The sequence below is a fragment of the Meriones unguiculatus genome, chromosome 1, assembly GCF_030254825.1.
Source record: "Meriones unguiculatus strain TT.TT164.6M chromosome 1, Bangor_MerUng_6.1, whole genome shotgun sequence".
Classification (NCBI taxonomy): Eukaryota; Metazoa; Chordata; class Mammalia; order Rodentia; family Muridae; genus Meriones; species Meriones unguiculatus.
The window spans coordinates 653,373-672,963 of NC_083349.1; the positions used below are offsets into that span (position 1 = coordinate 653,373).

The 19,591-nt window shown below is 49.9% G+C and overlaps 1 protein-coding gene across 1 annotated transcript; it reads right to left on the bottom strand.

Annotated features, from left to right (window-relative positions):
- Positions 1-10,561: 10,561 nt before the first annotated feature.
- Positions 10,562-18,283, bottom strand: Myorg (myogenesis regulating glycosidase (putative)). Its single transcript, XM_021634492.2, is given in 3 exon segments — positions 10,562-14,604; positions 14,607-14,743; positions 18,104-18,283. Coding segments are annotated over 2 exon segments (2,145 nt in total). The 5' UTR covers positions 14,683-14,743; positions 18,104-18,283; the 3' UTR covers positions 10,562-12,535.
- Positions 18,284-19,591: the final 1,308 nt, after the last annotated feature.

Here is a 19,591-nt window from a genome sequence, read left to right on the forward strand (position 1 = left end):
TTAATCAGAGGAAACCCCTAGACCACTCAGCCAGTCTGACTTGTAGAAACCAGAGGAAATGCTATGTTCAAACATTGTACCCCAGAAAGCTAAGGGCTAGGGAATGAGACTGGAAGAAACCCAGAATGTCTAGGGTAACGCTTCTGCTTCTGCAACTCCAGATACCTACTTCCCCACACACAGACCCATATAACTGGGATTTCCAAGCCAGCAGATCTGGAGTGCAGATATCTCTCCAGCACCCATATATTTTGTAGGAAATATTTAAGATCCAAAACTTGGGGCTGCCTGGGCCAAAACAGGTGGGGAACAGGCAACCCTGGATCTCAGGTTAGTAGCACATGGACCCTTACCTCTTTTTTATTTTTTTTTTTAATTTATTTGTTATGTGTCTGCATGTACACCTGCACGCCAGAAGAGGGCACCAGATCCCAGTATAGATGGTTGTGAGCCACCATGTGGTTGCTGGGAATTGAACTCAAGACCTTTGGAAAAGCAGCAAGTGCTCTTAATCTCTGAACCATCTCTCCAGCCTGGACCCTCACATCTTATCCCAGCCTGTCTCCCAGAGTAATGAGCCTTGTCAGCATGGTTGAGGTAGAGAATGAAGCAAGCCCAAGCTCACAGGCTCTGCCCAGGTCATGGCATTACACATGTGCCTTTCACCAGAATTTCCCCATGTTCAGCAGACATTTCACCCTGACCTCTGCTGCCTATCGGCTTTCTCTGAGGTGTGAGAGTTTGGTCTCAGCCTTGCTACTAGGGCTCAAGGAAGGCTGAGGCAGGTGTTAGATCTTAGAGCCCTTCCAGAAGCTGTTAGCAGCCAGATTCATGTGGATTTTATTAGGGGACTGTTGCAGAAGGTTGGAGGGATAGGGGCATTGGCAAAGGTCAGCACAGATTACCAGAGTCAAGAACACCCAAAGGAAGGGGAGCAAAGTCTCCTTGTCTTAAGCAGGCTTCCAGATGTGTTTCCAGTCACTGGCTCAGCAGACAGGGCAGGAATGAACAGATCTTGGAGGACAGCCAAGGACCTAAATGGTTCGCTCCTCACCCCTTTGAGCAGCACTCTCCAGAGGAGGCCTGCTGCAGGAAGTTTTTGGAGCTTAACCTTCTCTTTCAGGCCAGCAGGGACTATATCCCACTGATTTAATAATTGCCTGCTGGACAGTGGTGCCAAACCACAGACAGGCTGCCTCCTAGCAAGGACTGGCCGGTCAATCCTGGGCTCTTAGAATGGGAAGCTGGACTCTGAAGTTTCTAAAACCTAATACATCAAAGTTGGAAGGGACTGAAAATGGCCTGATTTTGCTGTTTATATTTATTGCATAGGGGAAATTTATGATGCCTGCCATGGCCTCATATGCCTGTAGAAGCTCAGCACTTCAGAGGCTGAGGCAGGAGGCTTGTTGAGACTACAAGACCAGCCTGAGCTACAAGAAGCAAAAACGGGCTTGAGAGATGGCTTGGTGGTTCAGAGCACTGCCTGCATTTCCAGAGGACATGGGTTTGATTTCCAGTGCCCACAAGGTGGCTCACAACCATTTGTAATTCTGGTTCCAAAGGACCCGATATTCTTTTCTGGTCATGGCATGCACATGGTACACATGGTACATTCATGTAGGCAAAATGCCTATACACATAAAGTAATTTTTTAATCTTAAAGAAACTAAACAGAAGGAGCAGTCACAGAGTAAGAAGAAAGCAGGGAGGGAGAGGAGGAGAAGGAGGAAGAAGGAACAGAATGGCCTCGGTTCTGGAAGCTGTCTGTACTGGGGAAGCTTTGAGACCAGGGTGCCACAGGGAAGACTCTCTAGAATACAGAGGCAGCTGAGACAGCTCAGTAGGTAAAAGTGCTTCCTGTGCGTACCTGACAACCTGAGTTTGATACCCAGGTCCCATGGGGATGACAAGAACCGAGTCCTAAAACTTGTCCTCTGACTTCTTCACTTTCTGTGGCATGCACATGCTCACACTGAACATGTCCTCATCATCAATTAGGATGTCTTACAGTCTTGGAGACACTCTTCTGGTTCTTACAGGGTGTTCCATTAAACCATAGATACAGAGGGCTGGAGAGAAGGCTTAGTGGTTAAAAGAACCTGTTGCTCATGCAAAGGACCTGAGTTCCATCCCCAGCACCTCCAAGGTAGCTCATAACCTGATAAGTAAAGTTCCAGGTGATCTGATGCCCTCTGCTGACTTCCATGGGCACCAGGCACACAGGTGGTATGCACGCGGCACACATATACATGCAGGCAAAACACTCAGATACATAAAATAAACATGGGTACAAACCAGCCATGGCAGCATGTTTCTGTGATCTCAGTGGCCGCCTGGGGTCTTACAGAGCCAGGCTTTCAGCTGCTCTTCATAGCTCCTTCGTACTCTCACCATCTGTGTGTTGACCCCAAGGAAACAATTATCAGAAGAAAGCTGGTCTCTCCTTAAACACTCCTGGTTCTTCAGCTGACCAGAAGCACAAGTCCCTGATTCAATGAGTGGTCCCCATAGGAGCCCTCAACCTTCCCTCTGAGACTTCACAAGCCAGACCTCCACCATTGGCCCGGCTCTCAGCGTTATCTTCTTTGTTCCCACATCTTATGGTTATGATGAAATGCCACAACCAAAAGCAAGCTGTGGGCTTACACTTCCATATTGTGGTCCATCACTGAAGGAAGCCAGAGCAGGAACTCAGAGTGGGAACCTGGAAGCAGGAGCTGGTGCAGAGGCCACAGAGGGGTGCTGCTTATTGGCCTGCTCCTCATGGCCTGCTCAGGCTGTTTTCTTGCAGAATCCAGGCCGACCCTCATCAATCACTAATTAAGAAAATGCCCTACAGATGAATTTTTTTTTTTCCTGAGACAGGGTTTCTCTGTATAACCCTGGCTGTCCTGAACTTACTTTGTAGACCAGGCTGGCCTAGAACTCACAGAGATCTGCTTGCCTCTGCCTCCCTGATTGCTTGGGATCAAAGGTGTGTGCCACCGTGTGTGCCACCTAAGCTGGATCTTGTAGAGACCTTTTCTCAGTTGAGGTTCCCTCTTCTCAGATAACTTGAGCTTGTGTCAAGTTGACCTGAAGTTAGCCAGCACACCATAATAGCTCTGAACACACTGACTTTTCCAGCCCAGGGTTCCAGATTCTTCCACTGGATCAGAGGACAGATGAAGAGTCCTCCCTAATGTCTCAAGAGAGCTTGATTTGGGGAGAGCTTTAAAGAGAACCATCCTCTCTCTCATCATTTTTGTCATGTCTAGGGCTCCTAAAGTTATGCCTCCTTCAAAAGTTTCCCTAAGATGCTCCTAGAATCTCTGGATTCCATTCCTCTTAAGCTACTTCCTCATCCTCAAACTCATGTTGCCTATTAGAAAGTTGCTTCTTTCTTATCTCTACCTTGTTATAATGCTCCACCATTAGCTCAGGGACACCCCCAGACTTTCTTCCAACATACTCAATTCACTTAGCCTCTGGCCCAGGCCTTTTCCTCCCTCCTCTCACATATTCTGTATCTGAGACATCCTTGTGAGGCAAAGGCATAGGACTGAGGAGTGTGGCTAGTGGTGTCTGGAGATATATCTGCTGGTACCATTTTGCTATGTGATCTTTGGAAGCCTCACACTCTCCAGCTTCATTTTCCTTGTGCTGTGCAGCAGATGATAACAATGACAAACACTAGGCTGGGAGACTAAAGTCAACGTGGCTGTTTATGAAACCGGATGTCCTGGAGCTCCTTTTTATTCTTTTAGTTGGAGGTCCATCTAGACAATGTTGCTTGACTCTGATCTCTTGAATGCCAGAGAGGATTGGAGGGATAAGTGTGAAAATGGCCCAGCACTCCGGGAGACAGAGGCAGACAGATCTATGTGAGTTTAAGGCCAGTCTTGAACTTAGAAAGGAGTTCCAGGACAAGCAAGGCTGTTAACCAGAGAAACCCTGTCTTGAAAAAAATAAAAATGGGGGTGGGGGGGTGGGGAAGAGGAAGATTCAAGTCAGTTATTCCTGAACATCAGATCAAGCTTCATGCAGAAACAGTGGGTGAAATGTTCTGGCTGTAAGGGTAAAGTAATAACAGGCGAAAGGCTAGCACCAGCTTCCTGGTCTGTCTTTATTCGGTACTTAGGCTGACCTTGAATTTAATGGGATTCTTCTGCCTGCATATTCAGAGTGCTAGGATTTACAGCATATGCCACTATTAGGCCCAACATGAGCCTAATTTCGAGAAGGAATGAAGAGAACTCAGGAGACGGGTCTCGATGCAAAATCACAAGAGGTTTATTTTGACCATTGCACAATGGGGTCACCCTTGCTGGTGTCTCCCAGTGCCAGCAAGGAGTGGCACTGGGAGACAAAGGCCTTGAGTTTTTAAAAGACAAAGTGCGGGAATTTTGAGGTTGCAGTCTTGGCAATTCAGGATTGGATGAGGAAGCTATAAAGTAAGATAATTGGTTAGTCTTAGATGCTCAAGCTTGGCCAGTCCTGCCAAGTGTGGATGCAGCTGCAATTAAAGGTGGGGGTGGTTAGCTCATCCTTGAAGATTGGGGCTGAGGGCTTTTGGCTGGAGATCAGGGTCTACTCAGAAGAAGGATTGAGGCCATCTAGGTTGGTTGCTAAGAAACACTATCTCAAAGACAAGGGTCTGGTCCTTCTTTTTGCTGAGTGAAGGTCATTGCTTGCTTGCTTTTTTATATTTGTCCTCACAGATAGGGTCACATTCCTTCGTTCTCTGGAAAGGTACTAAGAGGCTTTAGCTTAACCTGGACCTAAAACTCAAAACTATAGGCTTTAGAAGACATATAGGTTACAAAGTTAGTCTGATCCTTTCACCACCACACCTGGATTGGAGGCTTTTAAAAAAAACATTGCGACATAATTTATATATAACAGTACTTTTTTTTTTTTTTTTTTCCCTAAGACAGAGAAGGTCTCATCACAAAGCTCTGGTTGTCCTGGAACTCACTCTGTAGAGCAGGCTGGCTTTGAATTCACAGAGTTCTACCTGCCTCTACCTTCCAAGTGTTGGGATTAAAGGCATGCACCACCATGGGCAGTACATCATTTTAAAAAATATAATTTAGTAGTTTTTCTTTATTCACAAAGCTATGTAATTATCACCCCACACCTTAATTTTAGAAGATTCTCAATACTCAACTGCCATATACCTCTTAGCAATCATTCTTGTTTCTTCTTGGTCACCACATACCCCACTTTCTGCATATAGATTTCCCCATTCTCAGCAGCTTATATAGCTGGAATCCTGCAACCTGACATATTGCTGCACACCAGTAACCCCAGAACTTGGGAGGTGCAGGCAGAAGGATCAGAGTTCAAGGTCATCCTCAGCCCCTAGAAAGTCAGCCTGGGCTACTGGAGGTTCCATCTCAAGAAAACAGTAAGTACATAAGTTGACTCATACTGTATATGGCTTTTGTACCTTGCTTCTTTCATTAGGCGTGTTTTCAAGTTATACTCATGTATCATTTCCTCAATCCGCTTTTATGATAATTGCTTTGTTGAAATCTAACAACCTGTCTGAAAAAAAAAGAAAAAGAAATAGAATCCGTATACCAAATGAAACACCCATTTTAAAGTGTACATTTGAATGGTTTTAATATATTAATAGAGTTATGAAATTACAATTTTAGAACATTTTAATCACCCCTCAAAAAAAAAGAAAAACAAAAAGAACAAAAACATGTTGGAGACAATGTCACACTAAATTGCCCAGACTGATGGTGAACTCACTGGAACCCAGGCAGGTACTGATGTGTGGTCCTTCTGCCTCCTCCTAAGGAGCTGGGGTTACAGACCTTCATCACCAGGACCAGTTCTTCTAGGAGTTTAGATTTCCATTGTATTTAGGCATATGGCACATTTTGAATTATTATTTTATGTGATAGGAAGTAGAGGACCCAACACCAATCATACTTTGCTTGTGAGTATTCTGCTGTTGTGGTGCCAGTTGTTAATAAGATGATTCCTGATCTTTTCAGGCAGGTGTGGTGGCACACCCCTTTAATGCCAGCACTTGAGAGGCAGAGACAGATGGATCTCCGGGACTTCCAGGCCAGTCTGTCCAGCACAGGGAGCTCCAGGGCAGCCAGGCCTACATAATAGAGAGACTCTGTCAACAGAGAGAGAGAGAGAGAGAGAGAGAGAGAGAGATTCTTGGGCAATGTATCCCCTAGTTCAGCCTTCGGCTCCTTTCAAGATACTAAACTATTCTCTAAAATAAATAAATAACAACAATAAACAGATCTGCAGGGTGTGGTGGCACATGTTTTTAACCCCAGCACTAGAAAGGCTTAGGCAGGCAGAGCTCTGTTTGAAGTCAGCCTGGCCTACAAAGTGAGTAAGGGCCACACAGTGAGACCTTGTCTTCAAACAAACAAACAGATTTTTTTTTTTTAATGTGTGTCTGTATGGGCGAATGCTATGTGTATGCAGGTATTAACAGAGACACGAAGAGGGAATCACAAGCAGTTGTGAACCACCTGACATGGGTACTGGGAACCAAACCCCTGTCCTTTGGGTGAATAGCAAGAGCTCTTAACTGCCAAGCTTTCTCTCCAGACTGAAACCCTCCACCCAAACCATTCTTTGAAAAAGAATAAAAGAAAGATGATCCCTGAGCTGGGACTGTAGCTCATATAGTTCAGTGGTAGAACGTTTGCTTGGCATACAGGAGACTCAGTGCCATGCGCACACACACAGATTGTTTGACCATGCATGCAAGGTGACTGCTGAGTTCTCAAACCCATTCCACTGAGCTCATCCACTGAGCTACATCTTTTTCCTTTTTAAAAATCTATATTGCGCTTTGCCTCTGTGCACCTGTGCACACGGTGGGTACTTACAGCCTTGAGAGGCCAGAAGGCATCAAGACACCTTGAACTGGAGTGACAGATGCTCATGATCCGTGAACTAGCTCTTCTGAAAGAGCTGCTCTTAGTCTCTGAATTATCACCCTCATTTTTTCAATTAAAAAAAAATTCTATTGTGTGTGCCTGCGTGCACGGGGCAGGTGTGTGCGGGCGGGTGGGTGTGCATGCGTGCGTGGCGTTCAGGTTGGGAGCAGGGGGCAGGTGTTGTGCAGTGGCCACTTGCAGGGCAGAGGCAACTTTGTGGAGTTAGTTCTCCTTTCCACCCTTATGCGGCTCCTAGCCATTGCCTGAGTTGTCAGCTTGCAGAGCACACACACACTTTACCCAGTGAGGTAACAGCTCACCATCCCTGTATCATATGTCTTTTTGTATAGCTTTACATTTCTTTGGCTAATTCCTTTAAAAAATATTTTAAGCCCGGCATAATAGCTCATGCCTCTAATATCAGCACCTGAGTGTCTGAGGCAGGATAACTGGTTCAGTTTCAAGGCTAGCACGGAATATATAGTGTCTGAGGTCAGCCTGTGGTACAGTATGAAAACCTGTCTAAAAAAAAAAAAGCCAAGTGTGGTGGAGTGCAGGAGGAGGAGTTAATTCAAGGCCATTCTCAGTCATATAGTGAGTCTGAGGCCTGTCTGGGCTACATGATCACCTGTCTCAAAAACTTAGAATAACAATTTTAAAAGAAACTAAATTGAGTTTTGCCTTTGATTTTTCTAAGAAACGTAAACAAAAAAGCACAACTTGATAAAATAATGTTTTGAGGTAGGCACTTTAAGCCTCACACTGCACAGAGTCTATAAAGTTCTATTCTAGTTTCCAAGCCATGCCTGGAAAATGTCGGGTCCAGGTAGAATTGTCAGTTGTCAGGATGAAGGCACAACTTAATGGAGTATTTAAAAGCAGACTTTAAACATAATAGGATGGAAAAGCTAATCCTAGGCCTGAAAAGGGGAGAGGGAATCCTAAGTAGAACAGATCCTCTGGACCTGAACAAACTGAACTGACTCAGGCCTGTCCCATAAGGACTAGGATGTTTAGGAAGCGGCCCTTATCTCTTTTCATATCTCAGGCACAAAGAAGAATGTTCATGAGAGGACCAACCTTTTCTCATGGTCTGCAGGCAGTGGAGAGGCTTGAGGCTTACCTCCATGATTTTACACATGGTTTTACCTGTCAAAGGACAGAAAGAAGGGAAAGCTTCAATATCTTCTTCAATGTGGGGCCTTCAAAAGTCTAGAGCAGGAACTCCTGGAAGCTTTCCCCAGTAACCATCCATCCTAGTACCCAAAGGAGCTCCTTCTGGAACCCCCTGTTTTGTTTCCTTGATTCCACCTCCTCCACCTATAATGAAGAAGCAACTGACAGACTTAACCCTACAAGGTTTCCTACTAAGTTTTCCTTTCCTAGGGCACAGAGGCTCCAGGAAATCAAAATGTCCTCTTGATCTTGAAAGTGGCTTCTGTTTTCACAGAAGGAATTCGTTTGCTGAATGGAAGACCTAAAGTAGTGAGATTATAACAGAAATTCCTGTTCAGGTGCCCATGGTGCAGGCCTCCTGTCCAACAGGCTGAACAGTCTCAGCCATTGGCCTGACCCAGGCTTCTACTGGTTGAGGGCTAGAAGGTGGTGGCAGCTTCCTCCTGCTGTCTCCTGGAAGAGGCCATGATATAGGTAGGCAGTCAGAACTTGGACTATTTGTATACAACCCTCATCCCACTCATGACTGTGTAACCTGCAGTGGGAAAGCCACCTAGGAGGGGAAGAATAGTCCAAAACCTCGGAGCACCAGGGTTCAACTTCCCTGTCCTCTGGACTGGGAACACCCAGGAACAGGGCCTCCTTCTGAGTCTTTTCCATATCTCCTCCCAGGCCACTTAGAGCAAGCTCAGGAATTGCCACCTAAAGCTGAATAGCTCCCCTCTTATCAAGCTGCTGGGAAGATCTTTGGGCTTGCTGAAGTAAATGATTAGCTTTAAGATTATGTACCCTGTGAGGGTTGTCATTAGAAACCCTTGGAGCCAAACGATGGAAGAAAAGGTGACTACCCAGCTGCCCCTGCATTTTCCTTCAAGGCTAAGCCTGAGCAAACCTCTCCTGTCAAGGGATAGTTGTGTAATTGTCCGCAGAACACAGGAAGTGTTTCTTCAAATGCTTTTCAAAATCTACTGGATGTGCCTAAGTATATGGGCAAAAACAGAAGAGTGAGAGGAGCAGATCTTTGCAGGCTTGGATACCAGAGCCTGGATCGACACCCAGAAAGGGACACAACTGACCTTTGCATAGCATTCCTTGACTGCCATGTAGGTTGGACAAGATCAGACTTGTTCTGGATAGTCTGGTCCTAGACATACTGTGTGGCTTAGACCAGTGGAATGTGGCTGACAAGGTCTGATGTGGGGAATGCTGCCCGAGTCTTAGAGGCCAGACCAGGGATCCTAATAAATCTGACTCCAAAACAGAAAGGAAAAACGGGGAAAGGAACGTTAATCAGGATAACTATACCAGGAAGACAAGGGGGCCAGTGTCCTCAGCCCTGGCCTTAGAGGTGCTCACAGGTGCTCCCAGCTTACACAGGGCAGGACAAGGAGCATGTACTCATCAGCCCTGGTCAAACTGAGGTCGTGCTCTCAGGATTGGTCTGGCAGGCCTTGTTCAGTTGCTTGGGAGTAGGGGAAGTTTTGATCCTTGTCACGGATGTTTATCCAAGGGCTCTGTTGCTCCTGGAATCCAATAGACTGCAAGAAAATAGGTGCAAAATGGAGGCATCTTCTGAGCTTTTGTTATGCTTTATAGTTAACCCGCTGGGCACCTGGAGAACCAAGTAAAGAGCCAGTGCTTTGTTCAACAGTACCCAGAGGAAGAAGAGGCCAACGATCAGAAAATGCTTGCCCTGGATTCAAGATATCAGAGATACTGTACTCACAAGTCAGGGAATGGTGGCCAAAATTTTCTCAGAAAACCTACTTGGCTAAAGCTCAACCCATTCATACTCCATCCCCAAGTCCCCTTCAGTGACCATACAGGCCCTCCCCTCCTGATTGCTGCATGTCATGCCCACCAACACACATACAACAGCCTAGGTGCAGAGAAGACCGCTGAACTGTTGCTACAAGGCTGCTGGAGGCCTTTTAAAGCAACGCTAGGTGTCCCAGATCCAATGGATGGTGACTGAGACAAATCCAGACTGCACAGAGGTAATGGCAGGGATGGAGAGCAGGACAAGGCCAGAAGGGGCTGAAGCGATGGTTCAGCAGTTAAGAGCGTTTTTGCTCTTACAGGGAACCTTGGTTTGGTTCCCAGCACCTACATGGCAGCTCACAGCCATCCATAACTCCAGTTCTAGGGGATCTGATGCCCTTTTCTGACCGTCACAAGTGTATGCATGCGGTACATAATACAGTCATGTATAAAATAACTATTTATTTACTTCTATTATTTATTTATTGTTTTTTTTTTTTTGTTTGTTCGTTTTTTTGAGACATGGTTTCTCTGTGTAGTCTTGGCTGCCTTAGGCTTACTTTGTAGACCAGGATGGCCCCAAACTCAGAGCGACACTTGCTTCTGCCATCTTGAGTGCTGGGATCAAAAGTGTATACTACCTCGCCCGGATAAAATAAGTCTTTTAAAACCCCAGAAAAATCCTTGTTTTTAAGTAAGAAAACAACAAACACTACTACAACAGTTATCTTTTATTGAGCACCTATTTTGTGCCAGGCACTTTACATACATCTGTGCTTATCTTGACCATAGAGGTAGGCCTTATCATCACTTATGTAGAAAAAAACTGAGTCTCAGTGGTGTTAAGCAGCTGGTTGACAAATGAAGACTGGGGACGGAGCTCACTGCAAGAGTGCTTGCTTGGGGCTCTGGGTTCTATCTTCAACATTGCAAGAAAAACTGAAAAAGAATTGGCATTGGAGATGGGTGTCTGTGAGAGCCCTGAAGCTTTCATCCGGTACTTTACACCCAGAGGAAATGAAGGATTTGGAATGCAGGCCCTGTCATCAGAGCCGCTGAGGGAAGCTAGAGCTCCACCTTGTTGCCCACCTCCTTTGTCTGACACTCCTCCAGACTTAGTTGGGAAAAACTCCCCATGGCTAGAGGTGACCTTACAACAGAATTGCTGGGATGAAAGACCTTCCCCCACATGTGTGTTGGGAGTCAGTCAGTGTGTAGTGTCTTTCATATGCCAAGCACATCACTGCCAGGATAACAATATGGCTCCCCCTTAGGACATACTTGAAAGCATATGTACAGTGAGACAGCTAAATAATCTTAAAGGGCCGTTTATTTCCTACGTTCTCTCCTTTTACAACATGATTTTGGGATTGAACTCAGGTTGTCAGGCTTGCCAGTAAGTAAGTGCCTTCCTACTGAGTCAGCTCCTTAGAGTTAGAAACACGAAGCTTTGAACTCTTAGGCTGGGCCTGGCATCTTCTTGGGGAAACTCCCTGGGAAGGGCTTAGCTCAGCTACCAGAGCCCTGAGTTCACCCCACACCCTCATCTAGGTTTCTTTAGTTAGTCTCAGAGGCATTCCATTCATCCTGGAAATTCAGAGAGCCATAGTGAGTACCTCTCTCTGTGTGTGACATGAGTATGTGTACACACATGCACACACACAGACACAGGTTTTTGAATTAAGGCATTGAGTCCAGCCACATCTGGCCCAGGGCTGGGTCCAAAGTTGAGTCCAGTATGTACACAAACAGGTTAGTGCAGTGTTAGTCTCTTCACAAACAGAGACAATTAGTACAGGCTCAGCTCAGCTCTCCTACTGCTTGGGAAGAAGCCTTTAGCTTCATTGAAGGCTGGCCAAACGCAACATCTGTATCTTTTCTTCTCCAGATGGAGTGGGACCAGGTCACTCACTGTTCAGGTGTGTGCTGTGAACTCATGGCCTGGCTGCTGTCTTTTTCATCTTTTGAGACAGGGTTTCTCTGTGTAGGCCTGGCTGTCCTGGACCTTGCTCTGTAGACCAGGCTGGTCCTGAACTCACAGAAAACTGCTTGCCTCTGCCTCCTCAGTGCTGGAACTAAAGGTGTGTGCCACCACAGCACACCTTAAAGGTACACTTTTTTAATATGGTAGAAAACTATTTCAGAACTTTTAAAGAGAATCATTTCCTTATTTCAGTGGACAAAGATGGCTACAAAGGGCAGGGAGAGGAGAGGTTTCTCTTTCTCTGTGTAGCCTTGGATGGCCTGGGCATGAGTAGACTGGGCTGACCTAGAACTCACGGAGATCCACCTGCCTCTCTCTACCTCTCAGAGTGCTGGGAGTACAGGCGTGTGCCACCGCGCCCGACTTTCTCTGTGCTTTTAAAACCAGGCTCTGTGTAGGAAAGACCAGACCTTTGTCCTCTGAGTTCTCTGGCTTCCATCCAGGGAGGAGGGTTTGTGTAGCGTGGAGTGCGTGTGCAGGTAAGAAGGGGCTCTTAGGATTGTGCGCGGGTACAGGAGGAGGTTGTTTCAGTACCTCCTCTCCCACGTCTCACCTACAGCTGTGAGCTGGAGTGCTTTTAAGCCAGTTGCCCACTTCCTAGGTAGTATAGAGGTAGGGGCTTCCTGAAGGTTCACCACGGTGGAGGGTTGCAAGTCTGTATGAAGGCTGGGAGTAGGGCTGCGGGATTCCTGGGTTCTGAGCTGGGTCAGGATGCCCAGGTGAAATAGGCGACCTCATCCAGGTCGACAGGGTAATCCGTGAGTAGCACTGGCGTCTTGTCAAAAAGCTCCCCCTTGTAGCTGCGCCACTTGCCGGCGGGCAGGTAGACGTCACGCTCCTGCTTCCCAGGCTCCAGCACCGGTGCCACCAACAGCGTGTCCCCGATAAGGAACTGGGAGTCGATGCGGTGTGCCGTCTCGTCCCCCGGCGCGATCCACCACAGGGGGCGCACGATAGGGTCGCCGGTGTCGGTGACCTCCCCAGCAAGCTCGAGCAGCAGGGGCGCCACGAGCGAGGCACGGAGCGCCATGAACTTGTGCGCGATGGCTACCACTTCTGCGTCGTACTGCCAGGGCGGGATTGAGAACTGCACGGCAGGCATGAAGGCGGCCACCTCCAGCCAGCGCACGTAGAGCTCGCGCTCGGGCCCCGGCCCGTCCTGGCGGCCGGCTGTGCGCTCCGGCACCGCGTTGCCACCCACCATATCGGGCAGGATGAACGGATAGCCCAGCATACTGACGGTGAGCACCGCAGGGATCAGAGAGCGCAGTCCCAGATCATAGCCCCACACCGAGTCGCGGTCCACCAGGCGGAAGAAGCAGGAGATGTTCTGGGACTGGTACCCTACGCGGACCTCGGCCAGAGAGAAGAAAGGCAGCGCCATCTCCGTGTACCGCCGGCTCCACACGCTGGGGTCGGACAGAGGCCGGTAGGTGCTGAAGTCCCGGGGCAGGTAGCTGACCTCTCCCGCGTCGAACTTGAAGGAGGCCACGCCGTAGCGGGCCCGCAGGCGCCGCAGGTGCCCCTGGAACCAGTCCCGGGCCTCCGGGCGCGTGAAGTCCAACACAGCGCCGATGCCGTTCCACCAGCGCACCAGCGCGGGCAGCCGGCCGCTGGGCTCGCGCACGAACAGCTCGCGCTCCACGCCCTCGCCGAAGCGCGACGAGTTGTAGTTGATGAACGGATGCACCCAAAGGGTGACGCGGAAGCCAGCATCCTGCAGGCGCTGGAACATGGCGGTGGCGTTGGGGAACTTGCCCTCATCGAAATCGAAGTCGCCGTAGGCGGGCGTGTACATGTCATCGATCTCCAGGTGGCTGCTGTTGAAGCGGTGCTGGCGGATCTGCTGGGCGAACTGCAGCACCTTGTTCTGGTCCACGGTGCGCCCGTACAGCGCCCATGTGGACCAGATGGGGTCTCGGAAGGCCTCTGACGCCGGGACCCTGGACGGCTTGTTGAAGTAACGCCGAACCATGTACTTGTGGATGGATGTGACATCGGAGCCCACGCACACGCGATAGCTGAGCTCCAGCACCGCAGGGCGGCCAGCGGGCGGCTTGTAAGACGTGTCGTGGTAGCGTGCCTGCAGTCGCATGGACCGCTCCGTGCTGTTCCAGCCCAGGTGGAAGGGCACTGAGTCATTGACCTTGATGGCGGCGGCGCGGGAAGATAGCCAGTAGCGCTCGAGGATGCCCCCGAATGCCGCCTCAGAAGAGTAGACGTCGCTCGTGACGAATGGCTGCGGTTCCTGCTGGCCCTCCAGGTGGATGGGCCAGTGTTGGGTCCTCATCTCTGCACCGCCATACCAGTGCGCTGCGGCATCTCCCAGAAACATCGCGTGCTCCACAGCAGGCCCCGGGGCAGCCTCCTCCCAGCGCACGCGGTAGCACATGACAGTGTCCTTGGGTCGCACAGTCTGGATGAAAAAGTGCAACGGGCGCCCATCGGCTGTTCGGGAGCAGCCGAGCCGGGCACCCTCCCGGCTGCAGGAGTCAAGGTCCAGGGCGCCTGAACGGAAGGCCAAGCGGAAGACTTGCTCACCCTTCTGGTTCCGGATGGAGAAGCCGCCACGGTTCAGGTCCAGCAGCTCTGCGCGCAGGCGTTCGGCTTTGCGCAGTGAAGCGCTGTAGTAGCACCAGGCCACGACTGCCGCCAGCACCAGCATCAGTCCCAGCACGGCGGAGCCCAGCAGAGGCCTCAGCTCTTTGGTGGGCTTGGGTTTGGTGGGTGAGAAATTGTCAGGCAGGAAAGTGTACATGGCTGCTGCTGGGGTAACTCCGAGGCCTGTGGGACCTGGTGGCTACTAGGCCGGCGTCGGGGGCAGGCCTGGCTCTTCTGAAGGTTCTGGCGCATCAGTTCCTAGCCAGGGAAAGAACCGCCACACCAGGGCCATCTGAATCTGTCCTGCTGGAGTCTGCAAGGGGGAGAGAGCGGAAACTGAACCTCCACCCCATTTCCATTACTGCAGCCTAGAAGAGGGGCTCAGGGGCTTGACAACCGGCAAAGGCAAGGCAAAGGTTCAGGAAAGTCAGTGTCCTACCCTCCCTTCTCTCAGGACCCACTGCTTGCCACATAGGTGAGAACTCTATGAATGGATAGAGCCATGGGAATGAGAGGGAGAAACAAAGGCAGAGAAGCAAGGCACCGTCCAGGGTCACAGGAGCAGCCAGGCCCCGGAAGAAGTCTGAAGAGGCCCTGGCTGAAGAGGGGGGCTTACTCTACCACATGTAAGGCTGTGGTAAGACAGGGCAAGGGATGCAGCCAATTCCTTGAGGCCTTTAGCAGTAGGCTGGCTCACCTGCCTCTAGAGAGGCAAGGACAAGAGGGAAGGAAACAGCTTGGTCATGGAATCTGAGCTTGAGTCCAGCCAGGTGGAGATGTGGAAATTAAAGAAGACATCCAAAGCCACATTCAGTCACAGAGACTGGTTTGGAAGAAGGTAGGTCTGGGGTCCAACATTAGGGCTGGGTCAGGAGCTTGGTGAAGGAGCTTGCTTTTTCTTAGAGTTTAGAACTTAAAACTCTTCCTGGCTCGAAGCCATCTACCATGAGTCTATTTCTCTGCCCATGTTTCTTCTCTGCTCCCAGAAGAGAAACTGTGAGCTTTGCAGTCAAAGCCCAAGGCATGATATGCTTGCAGCCACTTTTCTATGCAGCCCAGAAAGGTGGCCCTGGATTTGTGCTCCCCTGCCCTGACCTCTGGATGGCCAGGATTACAACACATTGGAGCTCAGCTATGTTTTTTATTCCATTTCCAGCCAGGCCTATTCAGAGACACCAAGCTCATTCCCTCCCTCACCTAAATCCTCAGGTCGCCTGCTTCGGTAGATTTCAGCCATCTAGCTTGATAGCGTCTCCTCTGCCCACCTGCTCTTCAGGCAGCAGATGCCCACCTCCACATATAAATGTCCACACAGGGTATGCTAGACACTGAAATATGCCTGCAGGAAAACTTAGATTTGGAGGAAGGTTTGTCTTAACTAGCTGAAGAGATTCCTGTCTCAACCCTCAGGGCAGAGTCCAACAAAGAAACAGCACCTGCCAGGTGTACACACAGGCACTGCCAGTCAGTGGGTTGCCTAACTCCCCAGGTGGGGGAAGGAGAGAGAGAGACTGGCAGATGATAATAGTCACTTCTCAGATGCCAGCGTCTGTCTGTCTCCAGTGACTTCCAAGGTGATAAACTATCAGGCTCTTCTACTCTTTGTGCTCCCATGTAGAATCTGTCAGCAATGGCAGGTGCAGGGGCTGGAGAGATGGCTCAGCAGCTAACAGTACTTAACTTCCAAAGGAGCTAGAGTTCCAATCCCAGCAACCACATGGCTGCTCACAATTTTCTGTAACTTCCAATGCCCTTTTCTGGCTGCTGCAGGCACCAGGCACACACATACATGCAGGCAAAATACACACTCAAAATAAAAATAAATACATCTTTTTGGGAGGCAGAGGCAGGCAAATCTCTGTGAGTTTGAGGCTGGCCTGGTATACAAAATGAGCCCAGGACAGCCAGGACTATACAGAGAAACCTGTCTCAAAAAAAAAAAAAAAAAAAAAAAAAAAAAAAAAGAATAAATGAATCTTAAAAAAAAAATGTCAGGGGGAGATGGAGAGGTGGCTGAGTAGGTAAGAGCACTGGCTGCTCTTCCAGATGGACCCAGGTTCAATTCCCAGCAACCATACAGCAGCTCACAACTGTAATGCCAGTTCCAGGGGATCTGACACCCTCACACAAACATTCACGCAGGCAAAACACCAATGTACATACAATAAAAATAATTAAAAACAGAATTTCAGGGCTGAAGAGATGGCTCAATGGTTAAGAGCACTGTCTGCCCCTCCAGAGGTCCTGAGTTCAATTCCCAGCGACCACAGGGTGGCTTACAACCATCTATACTGATACCTTCTTCTGTCCAGTAGGTGTACATGCAGATAGAACACTCATATACATAAAATAAACAAAGAAAGAAAGCATGTCAGGTGCTCAGCACCACTCTTATCCCTCTCTTACTCTCCCCACAGCTCCATCATCTCTCAGGTCACACCCCAGACCCAGTCTGGAACAGCCTATTCCTCTCTGACTACACAGTTTCGATCTCTGAGCCTTTTGTTGGCAGCGGTGTCCTTCACTGACCCTCCCCCAAGAAGACTGTAGGGCCGAGCCTGACTCGCTCTTCGCTCGGTACAGCCAAGGCCCCTTTCTAGGGTTAAGAGCGAGTTTGATTCTGAATAGGAAAGACTCCCCCAGCCTCAAAACTTACATTTCAAGTTGGCCTCATGACTCCTGGAGTCCCGAAAAGCTCACCTGCCACAAAAGCCCTTTCACCACTCAGGTAGAGACCCGTTAGGTTCTGAAGGACAGGAGCCCACAGGCTTACATGCCCACTTTGTTGGGGGCTCTCTATGTTTTTCCACAAGAGCCCACAGCATCCGATACCAGTGGCACCGCCAGCTGCTGTTATCAGTATCCATTTTACAGATGGGAAAACGGGCTGTTCAGAAGTCATTCACGTAGCAAGTTTGCAGGAATCCAGACATCCTGCCTCCATCTTCCATACGGAGCGATGGGCGTGCACAGCTGAGGCCTGTCATTTCCAGGGCTGCTGCTGCGACTTCTGCTTGCCGCAGGCAAATCAGGACGATTTTAGGGGTGCAAAAGGGGCAATTTAACGGCATCTGGTATTGCAACTACGGGAGAGAAGGAACTCTGTGGCTCCAGTCTTAGTGTCCAAGACCCCTGTAATCTGTCGCGTCTGCCATCCGGCCAACCACGGCTAAGGCTTGCAGGTGGGACCTACCGAGCGGGCCTGTACGGCTCAGCCTAGGACGCCCCTTCCTGCTCACTCCACACTCAACCTCAGCCTTGGCTGCCAGCCTCTAGCCTACAGTTTAAGGGGGAGGGCCCAGCTCAGCTCAGCTGAGCCACTCGAGGCAGCGTCCTTTGTCGGACACAGTTGGGAAGGGAGTGGAAATGTCAAAGGCAATTCGATCCTGCCCTCTCCCTCCCCTGCTGGGGCAGGATCCACAAGGATCAAGTGACCGCACTAACACGGCCTGGAATACTTCCCCAGCCACCCGTGGCGCCACACCCGACACGGTCCAAAGGGGCAGAGGAAGGTCAAGGGACCCGTCACCGCTGCTGGAAAGATCTGGCCCGAGGAGAGGCTCAGGTGTCCAGGGTCGCTCTGCCAACTAGAGAAAGTTCAGGAACTGCGCTCCTGAGGCAGCGCACCCCCCCCTTCTTAGGGCTCCAAAGGGCTCCCATTGGGCTCACTCACCGCAGTGACCACCACACGGAAGAAGAGGAGAAGGGCTCATCTGGCCGAGCCTCTCTCCACGAGAGCAGGACTTCAGCAGCCACAGCCCTGCGGGGTGCTGACTGGGCAGGGCACCGCGGAGCCCCGCCTTGCGCCCCGCCCTCGGCCACGCCCAGACGCCCAATGTGGGCTTAGGCCTGGGACTCCAGCCCCTCCCCCACAGCCTCTGCGTGCCTAGCGAAGACTTTCTTCTAACCGTCCCCAGCTCCGCCCTTTGGGCCCGCCTCTAGATTGGTGCCTCGTAGTTCCACCTCCCGCCTCAGGCACCGCCCTTGACATGCCGTAGCTAGACCGGCTCATCCCCAGGCGTTATGGGAGATGTAGTTCTGAAGAAAGAAGTAGTCGCTGAATGTTGGGGTTTTGGCAGCTCCAGGCTAGGTTTGCTGTGTGTATGAGAGCACCACAAGGTGAGGAGGCAGAGGCAGCCGTGGTGGTTTCAATAAGAATGGCTCCCATAGGCTCATATATTTGAATGCTTAGGCGCTGGGCATGGCACTGTTTGAAAGGATTACAAGAATTAGGAGGTCATGGTCTTGAAGTAAGCGTGACCCTGCTGGAGGAAGTGTGTCACTGGCGGTGGGCTTTGAGGTTTCAAAAGCCCATTCCAGGTCCAGAGTCCTCTGGCTGTAGATAGAACGTAGAACTCCCAGCTACTTCCCCAGCACCTGCCTGCCTGCCGCCCTTCTCTCTACCAACTAAGCGCTTCCGATCAATGCCTTCTTTATGAGATGCCATGGTCACAGAAACAGGGCTAGGACACAAATCTTTGGGAATCCATTCCCTCTCGGTTTGGGCAGCTGGATACTTTTAACTACAAGGCTGGAGAGATGGTAAGCCGGTAAAAGGAGCTTGCCAAACCAAGTTCAAGAAGAAGACAGACTCCCACAAGCTGGCCTCTCTGTCACACAGCACACGCGATGTAAGCACAGTTTTCATGGTTCTGAGATGACCAGTGCTCCCATTTCCTATTGATGACAGCCGGGGTAAGAGCTCCACAGAGAGGCCTTGGAGACCCAGACACCCTGTGTTCCAAGCTGCCAGTGCTCACAGGACAGATCAGAAATGTCTCCGTTTCTGCCCAGTATTCTGCAATGCCCACTCCCCACCCCTAGAGGAATGTGTACCTCCTTCCATTAGTGACAGCCTTTAGTTAGAAATGCCTGTGCTGTGCCATACCCTCTCCCCTAAAGCAAGCACTGTGCAAGAGTGATGAGCACACTAATCCCTGGGGGTTCCCGAACAGCCACCTGTGGCCTCCCTTGAGGGGCAGAGCAAATCTATTACAACCTGAGGGTTTTTGATTGTTAGATCTTCCAAACTTATGTTGTGTAGCTCTTAGACCTGGTTGGGGGAGGGCTGTCAAGGTGTCTGAGCAGAGAGCATCCAGGAGGCTCTAACAAGACACCTGGGATCTGAAATGTGAGAGGAATCTGTGGGTGTAACGGGAAC